General features: G+C 47.2%; 9 protein-coding genes across 9 annotated transcripts; 2 read left to right on the top strand and 7 right to left on the bottom strand.

Moving 5' to 3' along the window:
- Positions 1-399: 399 nt before the first annotated feature.
- Positions 400-2000, bottom strand: N7529_003074 (DNA-directed RNA polymerase I subunit RPA49; the record flags this gene model as incomplete). Its single annotated transcript, XM_057238601.1, has 2 exons — positions 400-1799; positions 1862-2000. 2 exons carry the CDS (start codon positions 1998-2000, stop codon positions 400-402), a joined length of 1539 nt encoding a protein of 512 aa, XP_057101212.1.
- A 710-nt stretch (positions 2001-2710) lies between these two features.
- N7529_003075 (uncharacterized protein) lies at positions 2711-3116 on the bottom strand (the record flags this gene model as incomplete). The annotated part of the gene is made up of 2 exons (XM_057238602.1): positions 2711-2773; positions 2988-3116. The coding sequence occupies 2 exons, from the start codon at positions 3114-3116 to the stop codon at positions 2711-2713; spliced, it is 192 nt and encodes a 63-aa protein (XP_057101213.1).
- A 613-nt stretch (positions 3117-3729) lies between these two features.
- Positions 3730-5625, bottom strand: N7529_003076 (putative MFS transporter; the record flags this gene model as incomplete). Its single annotated transcript, XM_057238603.1, has 7 exons — positions 3730-4331; positions 4387-4440; positions 4495-4851; positions 4911-5033; positions 5104-5264; positions 5333-5492; positions 5613-5625. The coding sequence occupies 7 exons, from the start codon at positions 5623-5625 to the stop codon at positions 3730-3732; spliced, it is 1470 nt and encodes a 489-aa protein (XP_057101214.1).
- Positions 5626-6799: 1174 nt separating this feature from the next.
- On the bottom strand, positions 6800-7425 carry N7529_003077 (RidA family protein; the record flags this gene model as incomplete). The annotated part of the gene is made up of 4 exons (XM_057238604.1): positions 6800-6946; positions 7007-7180; positions 7238-7251; positions 7317-7425. The coding sequence occupies 4 exons, from the start codon at positions 7423-7425 to the stop codon at positions 6800-6802; spliced, it is 444 nt and encodes a 147-aa protein (XP_057101215.1).
- Positions 7426-7872: 447 nt separating this feature from the next.
- N7529_003078 (glycoside hydrolase family 30 protein) lies at positions 7873-9395 on the bottom strand (the record flags this gene model as incomplete). The annotated part of the gene is made up of 2 exons (XM_057238605.1): positions 7873-8477; positions 8537-9395. The coding sequence occupies 2 exons, from the start codon at positions 9393-9395 to the stop codon at positions 7873-7875; spliced, it is 1464 nt and encodes a 487-aa protein (XP_057101216.1).
- Positions 9396-10571: 1176 nt separating this feature from the next.
- On the top strand, positions 10572-12494 carry N7529_003079 (Transketolase N-terminal; the record flags this gene model as incomplete). Its single annotated transcript, XM_057238606.1, has 1 exon — positions 10572-12494. The coding sequence occupies one exon, from the start codon at positions 10572-10574 to the stop codon at positions 12492-12494; it is 1923 nt and encodes a 640-aa protein (XP_057101217.1).
- Positions 12495-13419: 925 nt separating this feature from the next.
- N7529_003080 (NRPS-like enzyme) lies at positions 13420-16636 on the bottom strand (the record flags this gene model as incomplete). Its single annotated transcript, XM_057238607.1, has 4 exons — positions 13420-13809; positions 13863-16045; positions 16112-16373; positions 16436-16636. The coding sequence occupies 4 exons, from the start codon at positions 16634-16636 to the stop codon at positions 13420-13422; spliced, it is 3036 nt and encodes a 1011-aa protein (XP_057101218.1).
- A 4153-nt stretch (positions 16637-20789) lies between these two features.
- On the top strand, positions 20790-22072 carry N7529_003081 (hydrolase alpha/beta fold family; the record flags this gene model as incomplete). Its single annotated transcript, XM_057238608.1, has 5 exons — positions 20790-21285; positions 21338-21530; positions 21582-21662; positions 21721-21844; positions 21905-22072. The coding sequence occupies 5 exons, from the start codon at positions 20790-20792 to the stop codon at positions 22070-22072; spliced, it is 1062 nt and encodes a 353-aa protein (XP_057101219.1).
- Positions 22073-23464: 1392 nt separating this feature from the next.
- On the bottom strand, positions 23465-26998 carry N7529_003082 (uncharacterized protein; the record flags this gene model as incomplete). Its single annotated transcript, XM_057238609.1, has 1 exon — positions 23465-26998. One exon carries the CDS (start codon positions 26996-26998, stop codon positions 23465-23467), a length of 3534 nt encoding a protein of 1177 aa, XP_057101220.1.
- Between the last annotated feature and the right edge of the window lie 517 nt (positions 26999-27515).

Genomic DNA, 27515 nt, shown 5'->3' on the forward strand with positions numbered 1-27515 from the left:
AGCTCTTGTTCTGCGCATCTAAGTCCAAAATTAGACCGTAGCTTTTACAAACTGCTTACTACCTTCATATATATTCAGCAAGTGGGTGAGATTTCAAAGAAAAGAATTTCAAAGAAAAGAAGGCTTAAACATTGCACATGACAGTGAGGATTCTCTAATCATGGAAAACCGATAACATCTATATCCAAAGCTCAGCGGCTAGCTAGAATGAAGAAGACAGTGGTTCAATAAATTCTTTTGGCTATGTAACAGTGTCTCATTGATATAGAAACAGATAAAAATGACAATTTTGACCAAAAAGCGCCAATGAACGTGCGTCAAGAGCAATGAAACTATACCCAAGACCACCAAACACCAAAACTACATACATACATACATCCATATATGCTTGTAAGTACACTACCTACGCCCACCACGGCTAACCTTAGGGAACTCAACCGGAATACGAAGTCTCGCAACGCGACGAGCATTAGCCTCAGCCCGCCCACCCTTGATATTCCACTTGGCGAACTCCGTCTCCCGCGGCTTGTCCACGCGACAACCCAGCTCCTTGAAGTAGTGCGTGATGGTAGTCGGGTCCAGACGCAGATCATCACGCAGATCCGAAGGATCGGTCGCAAGCTCATTGGGCGCATTACCGCCCAGCGAGCTGGATCCGCCGTCCCGCGCAGGCTGAGGCGGGATATGCAGTGACAATGCACAGATGGTGGTCTGCAGGAGGGTGAAGTCGAGCTTGGAGACGAAGCCGCCGTTGGGCGCGAAGCGGCGGCGCACGGCGTCGACTACAGACTCCGGCAGGAGGTCTGCAGAGTTGGTCTCGGCAACGGCGGCCTTGCCGGTTGAGCTTGAGCCGGTTGTGTTGGAGAGGATGCGGCGCAGGTCCTCGCGGGGAGGAAGACGTTTGGAGCCTGGTCCGCCGCCGCGGGCGTTGGCGCCCATGCTTTTCAGCGAGCGGCCGAATTCGATGAGCAGCTGGATGAAGCGCAGGACTTGGAGGTGGGTGATGTTGTCGGAGTGGACGACTGGGCCGACGCGGTTCGAGACGTAGCGCGAGACCGTCGTCACGCCTAGACCGGCTTCCACTTGGGACTTCCATTCTTCGACGCCGTTGAGCGCGCTGAGCGTTGCGTGGCTGCCTGGTACGAGGGATTCGATTGTGTACACGTCCGAGGGGTGCGAGGCAGTGAGGTTGGGGGTTGGGAGGGGCTTGGCTGCTTGTACTTCTGCTTGTACGGCGGTTTCCTTTGCTCTGCCGGAGGTGGTGTTTGTCGGCATTGAGGCGAGGAGGGCTGCGCCTGCTTGGGAGACGGTGCCGACGGGGGCGTTGGAGAGCTGGGCGTTTTCGGCCATGGATTGCACGGCCTTGCGAGACTGTTTTGTGCCGAAGGTGTTGGTGAGAGCTGTACGCTGGGCACGCATGGTCTGTTGCTTGTCAGTCTTCTGTTTATAGATGAGGTTCCTAGAGATTGAATTTACCATTTCGTCTTCAGAGTCTGGTTCAACCTTACGGCTTCGCACTGCTCCTCGCAGTGTTGCCCGTCGCACCTCCACCATTTTCCATGTGTTGTTCTCTGGGTCAACGATTGCGACGTAGTGCTTCAATTGTGAGTCGGCGTCGTCTCCTGTGCCTTCACGGCCGACGAAGTCCATCTTAGCATGGTCTGAGGACTGCAGCAGAATTTCTGACGAGACAATGCTCGGGTTCCGGTTTGCTGCCGCAGATTTGGGGACATTGGTGCGGCTTTTGATGTATGGGTTCCATGTGAGGTTATTCGCGCTTGAGAGACCGGGAGTGTTGGCTGTGAGGAGCCAAGGCTGTTAGAAATGTGCTACAGCATATCAAAAAAAGCTTTACACTCACCAATCACTGGTGCCAGCTCGCTCTTATCTTCAATAACGCTGGCAGCCAGCGGGGGCAGCGATTGAAGAGCGGGCTTCTTGCTCGGACGGTCATTGCCTGTGGAGCGCTTTCGCTTCTGATCTGTTTTAACTGACGGCATTATGGCGTTAGAGCTCAGAGACCACAAAAGACCTGAGCTGTTGGAGTCGAGAATCGGCTTTAGCGCGGTGAAATAAAATTGTCTTGACTTGTCTGGCAGAAAAATTTACGATCATTGACCCAACGGGCGGTGAACAGATTGGCGCACAAAGAATATTGACGTATTGACGTATTTCGAGCATCAGATTGTAAAGATCATATTCTTAACGGCGCAAAATATGGCCAAAACAGGTGAAGCCTACAGATTTACAATTACTGGAAATATAAATTGTGCACTCATCAAGTCATCGATTCATCTGAGTAGCTAAACCAAAGACCTCCGAGCTATTCCATGGATTTTGTTTTGATAAACTCCCGGAAGTAACCTCTCCACAGCTTTTGACAAACCCGAAGGCAGGCCGTAAAGCGAATGAAATTGACCAGTCACCCCAAGCCGTGCTCAAAAGATCAATGAGAAACATCAATCCTCCAACATCCAACTAAACACAGGAGCCTCTCCGAATAATAACCATGCCTGACATCAAACCGTAGACGTGTGAATGAATCCGAGGTGTTGGAAATATGGTAGACTGTTTGATAACAGCGGATTCCGTCGTCCGATTTGCGATTTCTTCTAATGGGGTCGGAAATCTGGTCCGGGCAGGTAACATCGTTGAGTGAGAGGCGTGTCTCGAAGAAACAAAAGTAACGTCGAGTCGTCAATTGTCGCATTTAGTGTTCAAACATGAGCCCGATCATGGTGCGCTGAGATGGAGGGGGCGAGTAGTTTATTTGCTGATTGTGATGTTAGCAATGCGATTCAATTGGAAGCTCAATGGCAATGCCATCAAGCACTGAGATAGAACTTACGATCTGGCACGCATCTTTCTTCTCTTGCGCTTGAGACGGCGAACGCGCTTCTTTCTCCACTTAGCTCTCATCTTCGTACTGGGTATTAGGTTAGCGCATGGTCTGTGTATTAGATTATGAGCTCTGGAAAGCTACTCACGATTTCTGCGAGGATGAAGAAAGATAGTAAGAAGAAAGATGAAGTGTGGGCGGCCTGAGACGCATTTGAGTGCGGTGCGGCTGACTCAGCCGCCTCGCTTAGTGAGTCACGTGTGGATCCACGGGTCATGGAAGTTCTTTCCATTCTCGACCACACATGACCATGCCAGCTGCCATTTTGGGAATTTTGGGAAATTGGTAGGGCAACTCGTACATTCACACTTGGGTAGCTCAATCAAAATGACTATGATCCACTACTATACTAGCCTATAGCAATGCCACAATGATCTCTCTCCAAGCTTAGGAATCCATACCATCAATTATAGGGAGAACACCGTCTTATTACCAGCCTTAGTTACGCGAACTCTTGTGCTCGTCGATGCTATAAATGTACATGACCCTTCGTAGCTCTCCTGGATTACATCATATTTTCTGGGGCCGCAGCAATTGGCGAATTATATGGTGGTTGATATAGGTAAGCTTAGATATTGACATCATCTCAATCATCTCAATTGTAGCCCTAAATATGTCACTCTACAATATCATTGTACACAACAAATCAGATCGTGTGCAATTTGAATTTTGCCAATGCAATTATTTGGGTATGCCCAATTGTATGTTTATTTATATAGCATTAGTATATGAGAAGGTTCGTCACTCATAGAGCTTGCAAAAACAGCAGACCCACACGCACAAAAGTGGGATATATGAAAATCAAAGTCCCAAAACCATGAATCCAAGTCTCAGTATTGATACCTATAAGTTGGTGCCAGATCACCGAGGTATTCCTGTTCTTCTTCAGGAATAGCAGCAGGGTCAACCGCAGCCCTATCACGCCTCTGGTTCTCGAACCACAGCGCGAGCGCATAAACCACGCACATCGCAGCAGAGAAGCACACGAAGGAAAGACAGATGATGTACCCAGTCCGGTAATCAGTGACGCCATTCTTCTCGACAAATGAATAGGTGGCGATGATGCCACCAATATTACCAAAGCCAACCTGCCATGCGGTTCCCACGCTGCGCCGATGGTGACCACCCAAGTTCATGGCAAACCAACAAACGATCACAGGCATGGCGCTGTAGCATCCACTGGTGAGCAAGAACAGCGCACCATATTGTACGCTTGTATTGCCGTGGACGGTTAAGAGCATGATGAATCCGGCAAGAGCCACGGCCATCGGTATCAGAGTAAATGCAAATCGGTGACGCAGTTTGTCAGAGCACGTGGCAACAACCATCGAGAATCCGAAGGCTGCGGCCCAAGGGGGAATCGAGTAGAGTTGGGTTTTGATGTTATCGTAACCGTAAGTCTTGATAATCGATGGTGCAAAGTAGGCGTATCCTGTAAAGTAGCATGAGTAACTATTCCAGCCAAGCGAATGAAGCACAATACATACCATAAGCGGGAACAATCAAACCGAAGTACATCAGGCCTCCAATAAAGACTTTGTCTGGGAGGGAGTCAGTGTGCTGTAAATGACAAGAAGATCTTGCGCTTTACTTACAGTCCTTGAAAACGCCGAGGACTTCACGCTTGCCCATGCGAACATTGTGCGCAGCTTTACCGACATCCTTGGCCAATTTCGCGCGCATAAACGCACGCTCTTCCTCGTTCAACCATTTCACGTCCTCTGGGAAATCAGCAATGAAGAAGAACAAGATGATGGCCACGACAGCAGTCAAAACACCCTCAATGATAAACACCCAGCGCCAGCCACGGTAGCCTCGCATGCCCTCCATCTTTGCAATTCCACTCGCAAGGAGGCCACCGAAGGCACCGGCCAAAGTGGTCGAACTGAAGAAGAAACTGAATCGCTTCTGAGCTTCTGAGCGCTTATACCACATGCCCATCAGATAGAAGCCTGGCGGTTATCATCAGCATTTGAACCGAAGAGTTTGCTTTGAGGTTGCAGGCACTTACATCCTGGGAACATGCCGGTCTCGAAGACACCCAAAAAGAATCGAGTGGCCATCAGGCCACTCCAGTTAGATACGAGGCCCTGGAAAATCATCACGAGGCCGAACATGAACATGCAGAAGGATACTATATTGAATTTATTAGCAAGCTGCTCTCGCTAAAATCGACCGCAGTACAAAGGGATCAAGGTACTTACGCCAGACATGAGGCTTGAGCTTTTTCAAGAGCACGTTTGACGGGATTTCAAAAATAATATAGGGAACGAAGAAAATAGTGAGCGCAGTGTTGTATTTTGTTCCCTCGACGATGTCCAAGTCTTCCTTGAGTCCGAGAATAGCGGCATTGGAAATATTAACTCTGCGCGGCGACGATGTCAGCGTTTTTCCTTTTTTTAAAAACTAATCTCGCGACTGTATCAACCTTACCTGTCTAAAAACGCAAGAAGGTAGAGAATGCAAATAGCGGGCAGGATGTGCCAGTCGACCTTGGCCATCAACTTGCGCTCGGTGGTTGTCGTCAGAGGAGGCAGTTCGTCTGTCTGCGAACTAGCCTGGCTTTCGCCATTGTCAAAGGGCTCTTTGATTTCTGCGGGGCAAGCACCCAACTGTCAGCCTGTGTGTCGGGCGGCAATGCGTGTGCCCGAGAGGTCTCGCGAAAGCAATGAAAAGGAAATCCGGGGTAAATGGAAGATCGCATCGGACATACCTGTGCTCCCCATGGTTGTAGCAGTTGCGCGAACACAATGCGCTATATTTATGAAGGCGATCGGAAAGGGGGAAGAACTTGTGGAATTGGGAAAAAGAACTTTAGAGTGTCGGCTTTCAAGATGCAGATCCCCGACAGTTGCAGGGATGAAAATGTTACCCGAGGCTAGATCAATGCGCACACACAATCTCCTGGAGTTCTGGGAAGCTTGCACAAGCAGAAAGGAGTAAACAAGAGAAGAAAAAGAGGATAGAAGAGAAATTCCTTAAAAATTAGCGACTCATAGGCTTCTCCAGGTTGAGTCACCGTAAATTCATCTCATCGAAGCTGTAGCTCCACCCAGAGGCCGATCTCGGCCAGTAGTGCGAAATCGTTTTCTATGCTGTGACTCTTAACACGATGTGATTTGTTTATTTATTGATCGGCATACAATCAGCTGAATCGACTTTGTGCAACCAATCTAGATTTATTGAATTTCACCTTATCTTGCATATACATTGTTGTACAAGGCAAGAACTGTTCGCTCAAAAAAAGATCCTCGGTTCCCCGCAAAAGGACTAAGGGGCCAATGACTAAATATCCATTCGTAAATCTTGGCTGCAGCGCGGGGGTTACATTGGATTTTCTTATACATTTTTTCACGAACAAAACTGTCATTGGATTCTGTTTCTCCAATTCACTTCACTAGTCCAAAACCAGCTACGTTGTGCAAACTATTGGACGCTGTACAAACGACAAAAGCTGTACTCCGTATCCATGTAGATCGGAAACCCACTCGTGGGGCCGTTCAAAAAATGCGATTAAAAATGCTATCGTGGTGGCAATACATATGAGAATTGATCATATTCTACAATATTATGCCATATATGTCAGAATTAGCAAGGATGCGTTGCTTAAAAGAATGTCTCAGCTTTAAGCATTGTCCAAAAAGCGCAAGTGGGTTGCTCGAAACTGCAAGACGAGCAGCCCGCAGCTCAAGATGCATACATATATTGTATGACGTGAGACCAAACTCCAGAGTTCTTGAATTTAGTATTATGCGATCCTTATATGAAGCAATAAGCAAGAGAAGCTAAAACCACGTAAGCCCTAATGCCCTCAGAAGCAAAGAACCAACCAAATTATTACCAGCGTGCCTGGCTAGATCACCAATAGTAGAACAAAGAAAATGAAAACAAAATAAAGCTCTATTCCACTGCTATAACCTCCATCTGTATATCTGGATTTTCCATCTTCGAGACTAACACCGTAGTTCGCGGCGGTGCAAAAGGAAGTTTCCGTTTGTACACAGCCTCGAATTCCGGCACTCCATGGGCAGAATCGGTAACATAGACCTAAACAGATAACTATCAGCATTCACACGATATAAGTCCCCTTCCAGGACATTAAAATACCGTAGTTTTCACAATCCTATCCAACGAAGACCCCGCCGCCTTCAGAATCGCCTCTATATTAAGAAAGATCCGCTCGGCAATGACGGTAGGCGGCCCGATAACAAAGCCGACACGAGGCGCGGCTGCTATTTGCGCCGCTACATAGATCGTTCCATTGACTTTGAATGCTTGCGACTGTTTGTTTATTGGTTAGATGGGGTGCGTTAGCTGGCGGGTTTGCATTGCGCTTACCGAGCGGCTGGGTGCTATCAGGTCATTAGTAACGGGAGACGGGGTGGAAAGAGGTCTCTAGTAGAACATGTGCACTCACGCTCAGGGGCGGCTGTTGTCCGTATACATTCGATTGGAGGCCTGCGCGGCGGGATGCTGTGGTAGTCTGGTGGTGGGTGCTCTGGTTCCTCGGACATGGATTGTGTCATTTTGTCATTTTGGGGAAAAAGTAAAGTGTTGTCGCGTGTCCGATAAATATAAATAACTACGGAGTAAATTATCAAGAAAAAGAAAACTTTGATGTATGGCACAGGTGGCGCCCTTGTTGGGGAGTAATGTGAGGGGATTGGGTGGGCCTATCACGGACTTGTATAGCGGCACGGGTTGGTTTGGTTTTGCTGTTAGTAGTTAGTTCTCTCCACAATATGCACAACAGAAGTCAAAGGGGCAGACATAGTGTCGTTGCTAGTGGTTTTGGTTTGTTTTCCTTCTGTACTGCCTGGTATTAATTTTTAAAAGAAAGGGGGCCAGATCAAATAGTAATTGCTTATATGAGTTAAGATCAATGCCAAGAATACTATATCAAACTTTATATCCTTCGAGATGATTGTTCAAAACACTCCCGTCCCGTCGGTAGAGCGCTAAATACATATGTATCAAGCGGCAGGAAGCACCCAGGTCGTCACAGACTGACTGGGAATATTACCGCTCCACTGCTGACCACTATTGGTCGACAAAGTAACATAAACATCATTGCTGAATGTGTTCTCAATGACAACCGTCCGAGTTCCATCGGGGTTCAGAGAAGCAACCGACTGCACACCGCCACCACTGGAGTAAGTATAGCTCCCAGTGCCACTCAGCACGACAGCACCGGGTGGCATGAACTTGCTGAACTGCGCCATCATATAGTATGCCGGATTGAAAGTGTACCCACCGTTGGCGATAGTGACAAGGCCCTGGCATGTTGCACAGCCTCCAGTCGACAAATGAGGTCCGTCTTGGTTATCAGTGCCCAGTGTCCAGGCAGTAACACCCGATGCCCAGTTTTGCAATGGGCCCATGGTGAAATCGGCCGCTTGGTTCCATGATGCCGACGCCGGGGTCCAGCATTCAGTCATATATTGCTTGATGTTGGGGTTGGTCTGATGGAACTGCGTGAGGACGGTCCAGTCAACGTTGCTCGCGTAGCAGTGCCATGCGACTGAGTCGACATATTTGCTTGCTCCGTTGACGACGTTCTGCGGGTATGATGGTACATCTATCTCGTCAGTTAGAGGAGGGGTTCAAGGAGAGACAGCGCAAATCTGGAACACATACCGGTGTTGTGGTCATAGGCCCAAACCTTGGTGTCGAGGCCGGCTGAAGCAAGAGCCGGACCGATGTAGTTTTGGATTAACTGTGCAGACTCGTAGTCAAAGACATACATGGTCGGGTATCCGGACTGGCTGTTCAAAGGCTCGTTTTGGACCGTGATCGCATCGATATGCGCCCCGAGCTTGGCATACGCCTGGATGTACTTGACGAAGTACTGTGCAAACGCGCTGGCATACCCCGTGCTCCCGGTGCCCGCGCTAGTCAAGTACCCATCGTTCAGGTTATTGTTGTTAGTATTGCCATCGATAACCCCATTCAACTTCATCCAACCAGGAGCACTCCAAGGCGAACCCAGAATCTTCAAGCTCGACTGGAGAGACTTCATCTTAGCCAGCAGGGTAGCCATGGCAGTTCCACGGTCGCCCAAGTTAAAGCCAGACAGCGATGGGTCGGCCTTGCCCCCATTGTCATCGTAGGTATAAGCGGGGTCGCCAGATAGATCGGAGGCGCCAATCGTATGGCGCATCAAGGCAAATCCAGCGCCAGCACCGGTCATGAGTTCATTGAGCAGTTGCTGTAAGGTGGAGCTGGACAGGGAGTTGAAAGAGCTGACGGTCGCGTCGGTGACGGCGGCTCCGAAACCCACAATTGTCTGCTTGTGCCCGCTAGATGTATCATCGATGCTTAGCTTCCAGGTTGACTCAGAGCCTGGGCTGCCGCTGCCTTGGACTGGGGCTGCGATCGAAGAGAGCTTGTAGTTACCGCCGGAATTTGAGCAGTAGGCTGAGGCTGAGGCCGCTCGCTTTTCCGAGGCATGTGTTAGTCCCGAGAGGAGGAGCAGAGGAAGAAGAGAAATAATCATATTGTATGACACCTCAGGTTGAGGGAATGGAATCTTCTTTAAGAAGGATTTGGGACAATTGTAGACTTTCAATTCAGGAAATTAGTTACCTTTAAATACTTCGCTCAGAAAAAACTAGTTTGAAGATTATATCGAACCATTTCCCTAAAGAGGAGCAAATGCAACTATTCCGCAGAGGGGAAATACTCCCAGACCCTGAGACGCCTAATTTGCTTTTTATAAGCCGGCAATAAAACCGCAGTATCAGTACACTAATGAACGCCACAATTAATCGCGGCCTTTTGGAAGAAGGCCTCTGAAGCTTGTCTCATAAAAGTATAGCTGAGCCGTAGGGGTTTTCGGGGCCGTTTCCCATCTGAGTATGGGCTGCTTTCCATCTTACTTTCCCCCGCATCTTGCAGGGTTTTTTATCACCGAAGCTCCGCGGACGCTCTCCATATGTAGATGGTTGTTTCTTCACGGGGCTAAGTTGCCATCGGTAGTTCTGAAACGCCCGTGGAGGCGCTTTGTGGAAGCTCTGATCTAGCGGAGATCAGAGAGCGAGAACGACAGCCACCAACGCTATACATAAAACGAGAGATGAAGGGTAATGTGGGTCGGACTTCATAAGAAATATGTTGTCGCATAATTTGTTTGTTCGCATTTTGTTGTTAGAACGGTGTTAAAGACAAGCTTTGAATTCAATTGCTTTTCTTTAGTACACACATCAAGTGGTTGCAGACATATACTACTGCCATTGAAGATACCGGATCACTAAGCTCCGATTGTCTCATTTTTTCCAGCCAAGAAAATTCTCAAGAGAGGATGATAGGTCACTTGTATGGGATATGTATTTTGTACTGTGAAGAGTGATACACTGAGTCAGCAATGTACATTAACACATCATATGGTAGCAAGGCTGCACAGCATGTAGTGTGTCTTTAGAATGATCTGGAAGATCAATTGATGAGCGAAAATCTGAACAGTGGAGTATATTCACGTTAAAGAAATTGAAAGAACGAAAAAAAAAGTGGAAATGTTAAGAAATAAGAGAAAACAAGTCACCTTGCAGATACGGAGCATGTGACGTCACCAAGTTCTTTTTATAAATCCTTCCCCTCCATTACCGTCTTTTCTCTGCTTCATATTCTATACCAATAACAAAGTTTCATACATACAACTCAATTAATTGTCATAATGAGCGGCCACACTTTCCCTGTCGATCTTAAGCAGTTCAAGCATTTGAAGCTTGACCCGAAGACCCCACAGTTGACCGCTCAGCAGAAGAGCGATCTACTTCACAACATCAATGTTTTCAGAGATGCTCTAGTTGCATTCACAGCCACTGGCTCCGCCCGTGGTGTCTCAGGCCACACTGGAGGTCCCTTCGACACAGCTCCTGAAGTCTGTATCCTGCTTGCCTTCATCAATGCCAACCCTAATAGATGGGTCGATGCCTTGTATGATGAGGCCGGCCACCGTGTCGCCACACAATATTTGCTTGCCGCCCTGGATGGCAAGATTGAGCCCGATCACTTGCTGAACTACCGTGCTGCCGACTCCCACCTTCCCGGTCACCCCGAGCTTGGATTCACCCCCGGTGTCAAGTTCAGCTCTGGTCGTCTCGGTCACATGTGGGGAATGGTCAATGGTATTGCTATGGCCAACAAGGATAAGAACGTGATTATGTTGGGATCGGACGGATCTCAACAGGAGGGTAACGATGCCGAGGCTGCACGACTCGCCGTCGCCCAGAACCTGAATGTTAAGCTGTTCATCGATAACAACGACGTCACTATCGCTGGACACCCCTCGGAGTATCTTAAGGGCTACGAGGTTGGTCGTACCCTCGACGGACACGGTCTAAAGGTCGTCAATGCCGAGGGTGAGAACGTGGATTCTTTGTTCCCAGCTATGTGCGAGGTTGTCAACCACAACGGTCCTGCCGCGGTGATCGTTAACCGGAAGATGGCCCCTGGTATTGAGGGCATTGAGGGCGAGACCCACGCTCATGATGTTATTACTGTTGATGTCGCCCGCAAATACCTCACTAAGCGCGGCTACAGCGAGAAGCAGCTCGCCTTCTATGACCAGATCAAGCCTGGCTCCAACCCTCACACATACAAAGGTTCCTCCAAGGAGAAGGGCGGAAACCGTACGATCTTCGGTGACGCTGTCAACGACATCCTTGACAAGCTGAGCAAAGAAGAAGCTCGGCGCCGCGTCATGGTCATTGACTCTGACCTCGCAGGCTCCACTGGTCTCAAGGCTATTGGCGCTAAGCACCCCGAGTCCTTTGTTGCATCCGGCGTCATGGAGCGAGGTAACTTCTCCGCAGCCGCTGGATTCGGCTTCGGCAGCAATGGCGAGCGCCAGGGTGTCTTCTCTACCTTCTCTGCTTTCTTGGAGATGTGTATTTCTGAGATCACCATGGCCCGCCTGAACGACTGCACCGTGCTATCGCACTTCTCCCACAGTGGTGTCGATGAGATGGCCGATAACACCTGCCACTTCGGTCTGAACCACTTCTTTGCCGACAATGGTCTCATGGACGCCGAGAGCACCTCATTGTACTTCCCCGCCGACGGAGAGCAGATGAAAGCCGTCGTCAACGAGGTCTTCTGGAACAAGGGCCTGCGCTTCATCTTCTCCACTCGCTCCAAGGTTCCCTACATCTTGAAGGAGGGCACCGAGCAGAAGCTGTACGGCGACGGCTACAAGTTCGTCCCTGGCAAGGAAGAGATCATCCGCAAGGGCTCTGCTGGCTACATCGTTTCGTACGGTGACATGCTCTACCGCTCTCTGGACGCAGTCGAAACCCTGCGCGCCGAGGGTCTCGATGTCGGTCTGATCAACAAGCCTACTCTCAACGTCGTCGACGAAGAGACCATCAAGGTCTACGGATCTTCACCATTTGTTCTAGTCGTCGAGTCCATTGCTCAGAAGACAGGTCTCGGCTCTCGTCTCGGTACCCACCTCCTCGAACGCAAGTTCACCCCCAAGTTCAAGTCAATTGGAGCTATCAAGGAGGGCTGCGGTGGTTTGTACGAGCAAGTCAACGCCCAGGGCCTTGGCCCCAGCGATATCATCGCTGCTGTGAAGGAGGTTTCCGGAAAATAAATATGTCATGTTTGATGTGGAACCATAACGACTTTTGATATGATAATAAACTCTTTCTTATTTCTTTTACATCTCATCTTACAGTAGTCTTAGAGATCTAAATCGCTCAATTCCGCCTCGTATGAGCAAAGCCGTACCTGGCCAAGACTAAACATACTCTGCTCTCCTTCCTCAATTCGACTGTCGGCAATCAACGGGATATGCCTCTCTCTAATCGAGTCCCCACAACTACCCGCCCATCACAGCTATCATTGTCCTGGTATCCCTCAATGCCTTCTTGGCATGTATGCAAATACTGTTTTAGAATTATTATACCGCACCGACACAACCAGAACACGAGTACAGGAAATGCGATGACAGTTGGACGTTCATCAATCATCTGATCACTCCTCTGGTATTCCTGGCTGGCATAACTGACCCCTGCTACGGTTGAAGAAAATCTCGAGGTGATGCAGAAAATAATTAAGCATTATAAATGGACTGGCCTGACCCCATAAGTCTCAATCAGTAATATACTCAGGCACAACATTTGGTAAACAATCTATCGATTCAGGGGACCAGAGTATGCACTAGCATCTAAACCGGCTAATATGGTAATTTACACTGACAATGAAATGTTGTCGGCAGAAATCAGTGACCAAATTTTATGGGTACCAGATCGGTAATATCAAGACTTTTTCAATAGATACCAAGAAATCGATAATCCTGTAGGACATACTGACAAAGAGTAATATGGATTTTAATGTGAGGTGTCTGATATTGATGCCTCAAGAGTTCTTGGGCAAATACTTAGAAATCCACATGCAGGGCCACCACCTGGTCATACTCATGACGGAATATGACGACCTTTCCTTTCATAGCCACCTCAAACTAAACTTCATTTCCTATGATCCATGGCAAGCAATGTCGTTTGCCGTGAATATAATTAGAATGTCCATTGCCTGATCCACTGGTCCATCAGAGATTCGGTTATAGGTTCCAGGCTTCTCATGGTTTGGCTTGATCGCCTGGAATATTCTGTACTTGGCTTCAATAGAGTCCTGCTCGTGTTCTGTAACCCATGGTAGAAATCTAAGATCTTGAGGGAGGGCATTCGAGTAATTTCATCGTCGGAAGGATCTTGAATCTGATCTAGCACATCAAGCCATTCTTGCAATTCAACTACCTTCACTCCGTATGCCTTCGTCACCGCAGGAAGGAGAGTCTCCCAAGTTGTTGTTGATGGGTTTGCCAGGTTGAAGTACGCCGGTTGATTGCTCGTATACTGTTTTGCGTGATCCGTAATAATTTCAAGAAGGATCGTGGCTAGAGTGTCCTACAATTGTGATTAGTGAACTTGAACTTCTGAGGAATCAATTTGTAACGTACGACAGGGATCCAGTCCACGTTCAACCACCCAAGATCCCGTGGAGCAAGCCCAATTGCCTTCGAGGTCTTAATGAGAGACGGAAGCCACTCATTCGTATTCCAGTGACCAAGCTTCGTTGTCGGCCCGCCAAGTTGTCCAGCTCGGTGAATTCCAACAGACAGGTCAGAGCGGGAGGCGGCGACGTCACATATTTGTTCCGCCACAAATTTGGACTCGAAATAGCCCCGCTCTGGGACAGAACGAAGATCGAGCACAGTATCCTCCGGTAACTGCTCACTGTGATGCACACTCCAATCTCCCACGGATTCGATCGAAGAGATAAAATGTAGATGAGGGTTGTCTTTGCTTTCTAAGCAAAAGTCGATTATTCGACGAACTCCTTGGATGTTAGGTTCAAATGAGTCGAGTTTCTCTGCGAAATTGACTTTCCATGCGTTGTGTATCACGATGTCCACAGTTTCCGAGAGTGCACGATAGGTATCTGGACTAAGGCCAAGATTTGGCTCGCTCTCATGAGCGACAAGGTACTGAACATCTACCTCATTTCGAATAACGAGGCCCCTTTCCTTTAGCGATCTGACTTGTCGATCCTCCGCTCCCGCATCCCTAGTCAAACAGATGATCTTGGAAACTCCCAGATCTCGACTCAGGCCGTGTAAGAGATAATTTCCTAATGATCCAGTAGACCCCGTAAGGAGCACGGTGCGAATCTGAGACGGCCTCACTCGCTGGATAGAGGGAGGCAAAATGTTCTGGGTGTACTTTTCAATGAGTTCATCAATTATCATACTCCTGCCTTGATTCCTTTGGCCATTTTCTCCTTCCGGGTCCACTTTGCTAACACTTCTGAGTGACTGCATGTACGTTGACAGCTGCCGAATCGTGGGATGCGCGTAAATATCTTGAGACCCAATGTTTGGCTTTGGTTCCGAATCGTACATGGATTGGACAGCACTTTGTAACATTCTGGCCAGACGTACGACCTGAAGAGAGTCCATTCCGAGAGAAAAGAGGTTTTGTTCGTCAGACAATTCTCGGACTGATAGAAGGTTAGAGACCATTCCGTTGATCTGCAAAGTGACTTGCTCATCACTGGACCAATCAACGTTTTGACGCAACGAGGTGTCTTCTGACTTGGAAAGTAGGCGAGATATGTCTGCCGAATACTCTTTTATGGTACCCTGTCGCTCGGTAAAACCTTTTGAGGTAGTTCTGAACGGTCTGTCTTGAGAAGCCACGAGAATGACGGACTTTGAAAGCTGGGCATAGTCAGGTGCGTACCGGTTTGCATCTTTGACACTTTGCCATAATCTTTCAATCAACTGGTCATCAGAATCCTTATCGCCAAGAAGGGCCCAATTAAGTTCAAGAATAACACCAGGCAAGAAGCTCCCTTGGCCGACGACAAGGGCGCGTGATACTAGTGGATCCATTTCAATCTGCCTCTCCATGTTGATCGGGTTGAACTTCTCTCCGTTACTGAGTACAATCACATCATCCAGTCGTGCCTCCGCTTTCCATAAGGATGGATGCTGTGGGTGAGGAGAGAATACATCCTTTGTTCGATATTCAGATAAGTCTGGATATATGTGGAACACCGGGTGGAAATCCCGAGCTTTCGGTCTAGGGATGACCATTTCGTATAGTCCATCCCCGATTGATTGCATATCAATGCCATATTCTGGGTTCCACTCAAAGTATTCCCATTTCGCTCTATCAGTTGGTGCAAGTGATGAGATCGGGCCTGTTTCAGTAGACCCAATAACGGGGACGACATTAGTTCGCTGAGTCAGTCGTCTGCCCACATCAGATGATAGAGCAGCTCCACCATAGAGTATCACGTCGAGTTTGACAATTTCGTTCAAGAAGGCGTTGGAGCTACTGAGATCCTCAAGAGCGGATGGCGGAAAGGTTGCGCATCTTGCCCCAGATGTAGATAGGGCAGATAAAACACCTTCTTCTGTAATTGGTCCGTCTGGATAATTCACAAAAGTCATTCCATGGCAAATAGACTCAAAGATAGCGTAGAAACCCAAAATATGGAAGAATGGAGCTGTGTTCAACGTGGGACCCGCAAATGCAGCTGGCAGGGCCAGTTTCCGTCCGGGAGGCTTTTGAATGCTTAATAGTCTTCTTGTTGATTGGAGATAGCCGTTTGTAAGATTGACTACCTTTGGGAGGCCTAAGTTTCTTGGGGTCAATTTCAACTTGCATGGAACTGTGACACAGAGAGAGTATTGAAACATACCAGTTGTGCCTGAGCTATGGAGGGCTAGGCAGATGTCGTTTTCGTGCTCTCTGCATGCGCTGTGGTAAATGCGGGAGCTGACAGGAGCCTCAAGAATCTGCTCCAGAGTAGGTATCATCCAGGATTTGGTCGATGGCTTCGCCTTCTCAACTCTGTCTTTCACCATTCGACGTTCTTCGCTGTATATAAATTTCTCACAGCTGGAGATATTCATAAGATGCCTGTTGGCATTGTCTGAATTTCTAGGTGACAAGAGAAGTGGCTGAAACTTAAGTCAGCGATGCCTGAAAGGAGTGTAGGGGGAAGGGGGTCCACAGCGCTTACTATGTAGCCTGTTTTCATGCAAGCTAGTATCAATATCGCATATCGGATATCGTTACCGCCTATATATGCAATATACTCCGCTTCTTCAGAGGGACCAATCGTATCCTCTATCCAGCAGCACGTATAGGTCACGGCTTCGGCCAGATTCTGGAATGTAACGGATTGCCATCCCCCATGATAGTCTGGATTGTGTGAGGGCATGATTGCAAAGACTTTCTGCGGGGATTCGAATGCAACTTCGTCAACTAGAATCGATAGAGTGTGACTGGGTATACTCGTGAGTTTCGTTGTAGTTCTCGAAGTGAATCGTTTTTGATTCCAACTTGCGATCCAGTTCACCAATCGTGTAGGCTTCCACCCACGAATTAGTGGAAGTAAACCCTCCCGACTGACCAACTTTGTTCCCATAAGCATCAATAATGCAACCGAGCCAGCTAACCATAATAATTTGACCTTGCCAAGATTGAATTTCTGAATGGGAATAGACATGTTTCAGGATGGTGCGTTGTAGGATTCGAATCCGAACTCACAATTTTCTCGAGTCCGTCGAATTAGCGAATAAGTTCTTTAAATATTATTAGTCTCAATATGGTACGTCACTTGCGCATTCGCTGGAAGTACACTACATCATTCTATTTTGCTGGAAATGAAAATTGTAATACTAGTAGGTATGTGGTCGTTATGCAGGTATCCCAGAGTTGATCCTTGCATCAAAATTCAACTCTCAGACCCTTTTTAGCCGTCGATGTGAAATAGATATTTATGCATACGATGCTGTTTGGACCGCTGTGAAACACTGGTTTTATTGATTATCGTAAATCTCAAAAGAAAATTCAAAGATCATGTTTCCATCAATTTCATGGCACAACCGATTCTGCGTTTTCAAAACAAAAGCAAAATATACTTTATTGGATCTATGTGCGACCGTTTTCTATTTAATACAGTGTAATGAGCGTATGTGTTCGAATATATCTGACGAACAAAGCCAAAAGGACGAAGAAGCATGTATTCTGACTCGTGCATGAAAGGAAAAAGAATCTCTGTCTAACCCAACATCCTCTTTGAAAGTGTGAACAGAAATAGCTGTCTATAGCGTATATACACATGTATCTATAATCTAGGAAAGACAGTGAAAATGAACCTAAAATGCTGTCTTATCCCACTTTAAAAGTCGAAACCGAATGAGTATCTAGCAGCAGAAACTCCTGATATTTCGCTCCATCCATGAAATTTCCTGGGTTGCGAGTTGAAGCATAGTGTGATACCCCAAACCTATTTGTTTTCGTCCTTTGTATTCACCCAATGGAGTACCCCTGTGAATTTTCCATCCTCGGTTGCTTGATCAGAGACAAAGTTGCAACGCCGGAATGTATCAAAAAGTGACCAGAGGAACGACTGACTTTTTACCTCACGATATTGCCTGCCGAGAATTGGTCGAACAGCATTGGTGGCTTCTTCTGCTTTGTAGAACGGGATCCTCGGGAACAAGTGGTGTATAACATGATAATCAACAATATCGTGAAAGAAGTGGCGTCCAATAATTCCAAAGCTTCGGTCGATAGTGGAAAGCGCGCCCTTTGTGAACGTCCACGCTCCTTCTGCATAGTGTGGGACAGATGGGTGGGTATGGTGAAGATAAGTTATAGCCACTGTGTATAGTTCAATAATGTTAGAAACGAAATACAAAAGCAGGGGAGTGTATAACTTGCCTAGCCAATGGTGGACCCAGATATAAGGCATGAGATATACCAAAGCAACTGTTGCCCACCCTGAGTAAACACCAAAAAGGCACAGCCCAGAAATTGTAATGCAAAGACCAATATTAGAGTAAATGACCAGTGGCCGTTGAGACGAGGTAAAGAGCGCACTATAAGGATCGAAATGGCTTGAGGTTGGAAGAATATGACCCTCTGAACGTATAGGTGCACTTTTCTTTCCCGCCGTGATATTGAAGCAAAGGTACAACTGCCAGCCTATCAATTGGCGCCCTATGAGCTGTAGAGCAGTCGCAATAGGTGTTTCCTCGACTAATGGTAACATCTTGAGCCATTCTGTTCTATACCGTGTTTTGGCCTCGGCTTCGACAAGGGGAACATAGACAACGTCCTTTTCAATATGGCCATGATAACGATGGTGTCGAGCATGCGTGATCTTCCACGAATAATATGGCACCAGCAGAAAGGAGTGCACAACCCACCCGACTATATCATTCACTTTGGTAGATTTGGAAAATGCACCATGTCCACATTCATGACCGAGAATCCATAGCCCAGTCCACACGCATCCTTGGAAGAAGCCGTACCCTAGCCAGGCAAGGATACGGGTCATGCTACCATCTATAGCAGATATTCTCGAAGCAAAATATAGAAGAACTGCGGTATAAATGATATCACGAAGTAGGTATGTTAATGATGTAACAAGCGAAGGGTCGAAGCAAGACTGTGGAATAGCCATTTTCAGTGTTTGGAGATTAGTTTCGTCGGGAAACTGTTCTCTCTAGATTATTGATTTAGTCGTGTTTTCAAATTCACTGGGAACAAATCATCATACCGCATCCCCTTCACGTTCACGCAATCTATAATGCGTCATGGCCAATAAAATCGGTATCAGATATGGAATATATGAGGTATCGTAGATGGAATTCTCTAAGAGCCAGGAAAGGCGTTGATTTTATGAATTGTCAAACGCCGCCTCGAATTCGAGGCAAGACTTAAGTAAAGCTTCTACATTTCATTGCATTCATATTGGAATTATGATGACGCGCTTGGTGACACACATGCCTTATCGCACTTACTGATATCAGAAAGTTGCATGAATGGTTCAATATGACTGGAGGTTGGCGTTAGAAAATCGATCGTGACTAATAAAAGAGTATGAATGGACATATATACGCATTTGAGAAAGGATCAGAGGGCCATTTTTCCTATTCTGTTTATAAAACATGCAGATCAACAGATGACTAGACATCATGAGGCTGGACTCGTCGATATCGATGTGAAATAGTGTTTGGTGGTCGACCATAACATCTCCTCCCTGAACAAAATGACACAAAAATAGATGATTCCAGCGAATCACGTCAAGGTAATCAGATGAATCGTGTTTCACAGTCCATATTGGAACCTAGAGTCGGGGGTGTCTTGTGCTTGCGTAGATCAAGATTTCTTTCACAAGCCCGGCAAGGTATTCAAGTGATCCGGAGGATGAGAAGCTTCATTATATGCCCTTTTTAGCTCCATTTCTCCGGAAAGCATTTGCATCTGCGTGTAAACGACGTCGCATTTGACCGGAGTAGTTCCTCACATACTTGAGACTTTGAATCCGTTATATTGGCCTTTACCAAACGCTGTGCAATCCCCATGCAAGTCAGCATAATGCGGTTGCATATTTGCGTATCGGATTCTGGTAAGGCGAGGCATGATGCCAATACTAACGAGCCTTCCTTTCGAGTGCTGATCTTGTCATGTTCTTCTCAAAACCTGTATATCGTAGTCCAAAGGTCATCGACTTCCACGGACATTGGCCACCACCTCAAGGACTAGCAGCCTCGCCACCTAAATTAGGTGATGCTATCAATACTATTGGCTGGTCCGACATCATTTAAGCCTTCAGAGAATGAAATACATCAATCTGCTAGGGGGTCCAGATCCCGGGAGAAATAGTTAGCCCCCAGGTGTGACTGCCATGATAGACACTGAAGAGGTCTCGGCCAAATCCCGAGACTTTCGTGATATATTGATACATACATATACACACTGCCGGTATTGATCATTCCAAGCAGTATTTTCGTGTATACCCAGCGGGCCTATTCGTCAGATTATACCTAGGTAACTTGGTTGTGGCCTCAGTACGAAATATTTTATGCTTTTAGCTAGGTATTCGAGATTAAATTTCAAGTTGTATTCGTCGACAATGAGATCATTGTTCTGCGGCTGGTCAATCTTCGGCTCTACTTAGACAAGCGCAGATGTGGTCGCACAGCATTTCAACCCAGGTCACGCCCTATGCAAGAGTCTCTGTACAGACTGTGATGATTTTTACAAAATGCAGGGTTTTTATAGATGAAGAATTATATAGACTAACAAAGGGAAGGATTTACTCACCTTAGACTATTATATCCAAGTTTTATTCAGAGGCTGCCATATTTACATTTTTTTCCATCAAGATGAAATTCCTCCCCCGCCTTTGGCGTGGACAAAAAGTCTCCTTCTATCATTCTTCCACCTCATACCAACTTGTGCAAAATGATGAGGGCCCCCAAATATCATTTGCTGAGCTTTGTAAAGAATGCACCCCACCATTCTGCTCGCTAACACCCTCGCTTTTTGGTGGACACCTTCAAACCGCGTGGACTCAAATGACAGAGGACAGAGAAGTGCCGGTTTATTACAAGCGAAAAGTATTCGATTCGAATCATCCGTCTTTCAAAGGGCAATTTTCTGTCGACTTTATGGTACCTCCGTCCGTTGACGATCAAAACAGTTCTCAAACTAGAGAAGACGAAGTACTTCCTGCCCGTACAAAACTATTCGAGATTGAGGAAGATACAGAGTTTCTGTCAACAAATGCCTACAGCCCGATACTAATCTCCCTTCACGGAATGTCAGGTGGATCCAATGAGACATATATACGGCACGTTCTCGCTGCGATCGGAGCACGGGATGGGGAATGGGCAGCTTGCGTTGTTAACTCCAGGGGCTGTGCCGAATCTAAATTGACGACGGGGTTTCTTTACAACGGACGGTCTACCTGGGACTTTCGGCAGGTTGTGAATTGGCTCAAGGAAAAACATCCAAACAGGCCTCTCTTTGGTGTCGGATTCTCTATTGGGGCAAACATCTTGGCAAACGTATGTATGATCCCTTCTTATGAGCCAGATGCTTGTGCACCATTGTTGCGATATAGATGAAGCTTATGGTGAAGTGGCAATGACACAGTACTTGGGCGAGGAAGGCAAAAATTGCCCGCTTACAGCGGCTGTTTTGGTCTCTAACCCGTGGAATTTGGAAATCGCCTCACATGCTCTTCAGCGATCTTGGATCGGGTCCGAGATTTACGCAAAGACTTTGGGTCGCAATATGAGAAATATCGTCGAGCGGTAATTCAACTCACTGTCAATCGTATATGCCAAATCTGACTTAATTCACAGACATAAAGACATGATCGCTGAAACAGTGCCACTCGACCAAGATTCCATTCAAAAAATCAAATATGTTCAAGATTTCGACCGGTGAGCGATTCCAAGTAATTGATATTATGAATGTCTATCCAGCTTACTGTGAAGGCAGCGAGATCCAGTGCCCCACATGGGGGTACCCAACAGAAGATGCTTACTACCGAGATGCTTCTTCTGCCAATGTAGTACTTGCTATTCAAACTCCGTTTCTAGCAATTCAAGCGGAGGACGATCCGGTAAGGAATCTAGAATGGAACGCGTGCAACGAAATGCAGACCGATTATAATTTTATTTAGATCTCGACAAAAGACGCGATCCCGTTTGCAGAAATTCGGGAAACCCCATTCGGCGTACTATGTGCAACATCTGGTGGGGGCCACCTAGGTTGGTTTGAGACAAGAGACGAACGTTGGTTTGTGAAGCCGGTGCATAAGATCTACGTCCTCTCACCAACCTTTGGCTAATACCCGCGTTCAACACAGATTACCAACTTCTTGGACAGAATGGCAAATTCGATTGATGTAGAAAAGTCCATCGAACTTAATAGCAACCTTTATCCTGAGTTTGAGGCAAATGGTAAGTTCCTAAGAAGACATATATCACCAATTAAGCTGACAAATCTTCCAGCGCGAAAGCTAGCGAGAGCGAAGCCCTGAAGGACAGGATAATACGGTATTGATGAGTAGTGACCCAGCTAGCAAACCAAGCTGAATCGATAAATAAGCCATTGGCGCTGAACCGTAAAAATGGCTGATCATTTCCAGTTTTCTGATACGGCGTATCATCACATATGAATATTATATCATTGGCAAATAAACCAGAATCTAGATTAACTATGATGGAAAACACATATAGAAAGCTCAGCTAAGTACGGAGTAATAAGAGTTCTAAGTTTAGATATACGATTGAAAACCATGAAAGGCATTATTTGTAAGCCTCACACAAAAATGAACCTGAATTTCCGGATCGAGTTGTACCCAGTAAAACTTTCCATAGGTCTGGGGTCTATGTGGTCCAAGCGAAGTGAAAATCACTGTTGTTGCACAACCGATGTGTTACAACCGAGGTTGAAAAAGAGTGGCCCATCATCTGCGTAGTCAACTATGGCATGTCATCTACCATTCTTTCTGGTCGCCCACATATAGAAGATCACTACACCTGGACATAACATGTTTGATTACCTGTTTATCATGGTTCATCATCCTCATATGACCAAATTAGGTGTCCTACGTTGACCGGCATAAGAATGACGAGCATTGACTGCATCATTCTTCGGATGCGATGTAGAACTTATAGAGAGAAAAAATATGAGAAGCAAAATTGAAATTAATCTACGAACCCAACTTCAATTAAAACACAGCATGGATCAAATAACATTGAACCTAACCAGTAGTTTGCAGGGCAACCCAGAGGCTTTCATTGCCAATTTGTTGGATGAAAAGCCAGAACACAAACATTTAGATATTATATCTTGACTGAATTCCTAATACAAAGTTCCGGAACTGATGAGCGTGTCGCATCGTTTGTCAGTGCTGCACGGGAGGGGGTTTGCCATAGCAACCTTTAGACGCCAAAATACGAGAGCCTCAGTGACCGCCGAAAAGCCATCGGGTATGCTAAAACTGTTCGACCTGGCTTGCAGCGATATGAGAAGTCAGAACTAGCGAAACATTCATATAGTTAAACCATTCTTCGTCATTAGGCAGCTTCGTCAGATGAAGCTCTGCCAAGATTAAGAGCAGCTACCGGACATTGATACCTCCGTTTTAATAATATACGGTATTTTATCCTACACAAGAGCGATCGCTCTGAGATAATAACAAGCTAGAGACGGCCAGTGTGAGGCATATATTCAGTTAGATCAAGGTATACCAGTATGTAAACGAAACTGCTATGAGCCCAAATGAAAGAAGACAGAACATTGAGACTGGACCTAGAAGAGCCATTGAAGTTACAACTGTCATTTTGGGTACCGTGACTCTGGATGATAGATAAGCCACGGAATCATGTACTGGCCCCTTCACACTTCCATGGGTATTTGGCGCAGAAAGCCCATCAATGAGCTTTTTCAATTTCTCTGGCGCTGAAGTAGTGAGCGGAGACTCTCGGTCAAGCACATGTGACACTTCGAAAGTCTTGTGCTTTTGCTTCGGGTGTAATCGACTATGGAAGGGATATGTCTGCACGCAGAACGAGCATAGATCCATATGGGCGCAGATTCTACACACAAAGCGAGAGCCGTCAATAACCTGTGTACAAAGGTCGCACGTAGTCTTGTATATGGGGATGCCAAAGAACGTATCCTGTGACAGATGCAGCTGAAATAGATATTGGGCAGTGTCGGTGTCGCTGACAAACAATAGATAGCGACCTAATTGCTGCACAAGTGGCCATGGGAAATGTAGCCGAGACCGAAGCAGCGTATCTGAGATCTGGAGGATGGATTGATGAACAGCAAGCTCTTGAGTATTATCAGGTGTCCTAACAATTGAAGGGTAGTAGTTATGGATTTGGCGTAACAAGCTTTCATTTCCAACTGCCCAGTCCAGGGTATTTTTGCCATAACCATCTAGAAGAGAAGGATCGGCACCAAAGCGAAGAAGATTTGTGACAAAGTCAACATGACCGAGACAAATAGCCAGATGAATGGGAGTTTGGGAAAGCTTGTCCCGGTTGTTGATAGGGGAGAGGAGCTGAGGGAACCGACGGAGAAGGTTGAGCCTATTTTTTGAAGCGGCAATATGAAGAGGAGTCTGGTCAAGTTCATTTGCAAGCAACGCACTTGCGCCAGCGTCAAGAAGGATTTGAACTTGATTAAAATGGCCCAGATAAACAGCTGCCAAGAGAGATGATCCATATATACCGCCCTGGGCGTTGACATCGGCGCCAGCGTCAAGGAGCATCTGCACGATCTCACTGCGATCCGCGTATGCAGCAGCCTGTAGGGCATTACCGTATTCACCACCCTGGGCGTTGACATCGGCGCCAGCGTCGAGGAGCATCTGCACGATCTCACTGCGATCCGCGTATGCAGCAGCCTGTAGGGCATTGCCGTATATACCACCCTGGGCGTTGACATCGGCGCCAGCGTCGAGGAGCATCTGCACGATCTCACTGCTTTTCCCGTATGCAGCAGCAGCCTGTAGGGCATTGCCGTATTCACCACCCTGGGCGTTGACATCGGCGCCAGCGTCGAGGAGCATCTGCACGATCTCACTGCTTTTCCCGTATGCAGCAGCAGCCTGTAGGGCATTGCCGTATTCACCACCCTGGGCGTTGACATCGGCGCCAGCGTCGAGGAGCATCTGCACGATCTCACTGCTTTTCCCGTATGCAGCAGCAGCCTGTAGGGCATTGCCGTATTCACCACCCTGGGCGTTGACATCGGCGCCAGCGTCGAGGAGCATCTGCACGATCTCACTGCTTTTCCCGTATACAGCAGCAGCCTGTAGGGCATTGCCGTATGCACCACCCTGGGCGTTGACATCAGCGCCAGCTCCAAGCAATATTTCAACAACGCTCTGATGTCCTCCCAACGAGGCTGCTTGTAGAGCACTTGCTGCTCTGACCATTGTTGCTTCAAGACTCACACCTTCAAGCAGGAGCCATTCGACAAATTCTGTGTGCCCATAGCTAGCCGCCTCGATCAATGGCGTTTTTCCTCCTCTATTTATTGCTTCACAGTCTGCAGTTGTCTTACGCAAGATCTTTCCCCCTATTATATGACCGTGTCGCGCTGCTAAATGGAAAGCTGTATTTCCGTCTTCGTCTTTCCTCGCCACGTCTTCGCTGTTTAAAGACATACGCTCTATAATATCAACGAGATTCGCAGCTGCCGCCATATGAATGAGTGTAGTACTTTTCAGAGGGCACGCCGGGTTGAATTGGTCGACGATTCGGTAAATATGGACCCATTGACCTATCACTTGCTGTAGGATATCTTGTTCATTCAGTAGTATGAGCGCACGAGAGTGAGCAGCCTTTTGCGCATGGATAAAGAGGTTGATAGTGGCGTAAGCAAGTAATGGGTGGTTCCGGATAAGGTCCTTTCTCGTCTCCGGGGAATCACTTGAAATATCTTCGCGTAAACGGAGTAAGGCTAGATAAACAAGACAAGATCGGTAGAGATTTGCCTGACATTGTAATATGATCTCTTCTCTTTGTAAGACTAGACTGCTAGCGCCGATGTTTTCTCTCAAAGCAGCTAGCCCTTTTGCGAGCAAGAAATCATTGACCGACTGGTGTACCACCTGGACAGTTACGCTCAAATCCCTGCTTGAGACGACTTCCGCTAACCCACCAGAAAGGGCCTTGATCCTTCGCTTCATGCGTTCGTCGCTTTCAATAAAACCATAGATCTTCTCCCATTTCTTTGGGGCGCGCGTTATTTGGGCATTCTTGCCTGCCAAGGCATACCGCATTTCTGTCACGGTCAGTGGACGCTCTGCCAGACACACCCATTGAAACAGGAGAAACGATTGCTCCAAATTCCGCACTTCTATCACATTGTTCAGGATGTACATATACACATCTTCCAGCCCGACCGGGACCTCCCGTGACCAGCAACAGATGTCATCAAACGACTCCCCCTCACAAATCCTCTGCCTGGCAAGAGGCATTATGAGACGAGCCCATTGGAACACACCATTAGCTTGCTGGATTAGTTTTTCCATCAGAGCCTGTCGCATGTCTTCGCTAGGGTTGTCTTCGACATCTGTCTCGGCAAGTATGTCCTTGATGTATGTAGCAATGTCCTCGTGATTATGCTGTTCGACATGTATCTCCATAGCTTGGGCAATTCCTATGATAGGATAGTGTCGACATGAAATGCAGATTCGAAGAGCAGCGTTCTTTTCTCCTGCTCGGTCAATAAGTCGATGGAAATATGCTGCGAGTTGTTGAGCAGACTCAGCTCCGGTCTCATCCAGAGCATCGACAAAAATCGTTACATGTTGTCGACTAGTGGATTCCAGGATGACACCTGCCAGTAACTCTTCTAGCACCGCTTGTGGCCATTTCCACTTGCCTTCACCGTACCCAAACTGCCTACATCGTTGCTCATAGGTCTCGCGTACCCGAGGGCGTACGGTCGCATCGCGATCAAACAGTTGGTTCAGTAAAGATCGAAGCATGCCTAGTGGTGTACGTTGCATCTCTGTGCCTCGAGCAGTAAAGAAAAAGTCGAGCTGGATGCCCGGTTTGCCGTTCTGTAATCTCTTGAGTTTGCCGTGTAGGAATACCATCAATGTCGATTTGCCGGCGCCCGGTTTGCCCTTGATCCATAGTAGACCGCGGGACTTGCTGATCCAGGATTGGTACTTTTCCAAGTCCAAAATCCATTGGCAGGTATTGGTATGACGTGGCTCGACATTCTCTCTCCGGTCTAGCATCTGCGAAAATGCCAGTGACCTGAGGATCTCTACCACTATAGTAAGTGAAAGTCTCTTTGACAGATACGGGGCGAAGCGAACCGCTATCTACCCTCTGCTGTGGGGTTTCTGTTCGATCTGGCCAGAGGCTTTTGGTCAGCTAAGCTCTGCTAAGATTAGGCTTCAAAAACATGCCGGATAAAACATTGATTACTCCGTGGTTGATCCCAAACTGAGGCCCCGAGCTGTCGTTACCAAAAGAGATTCGATTCATAGTCATTAGGCGGTGCGTAATATGATGGCGATAGTGAAGGCACCAGGCCTCAAAAAGTGGGGGGAATTTCTCAGCCCCATGATCAAGTGACTTTCTGCCCCTGAAATGATGCACTTTTCTCTAGGAGCGTCAGCATGCGCATCTCCCGAGCATTGGGGCTCGGAGACCTACCGGCAAATGCCATCAAAGGAGAGGCTATTTAGTTACAATCCGGATCGTGCACTGGTTTTAGTACTGTTGACCAACAGATGCCCGTTCCCGAGG

Source organism: Penicillium soppii (assembly GCF_028829465.1).
Source record: "Penicillium soppii strain IBT 18220 chromosome Unknown utg000003l, whole genome shotgun sequence".
NCBI classification, from domain to species: Eukaryota; Fungi; Ascomycota; class Eurotiomycetes; order Eurotiales; family Aspergillaceae; genus Penicillium; species Penicillium soppii.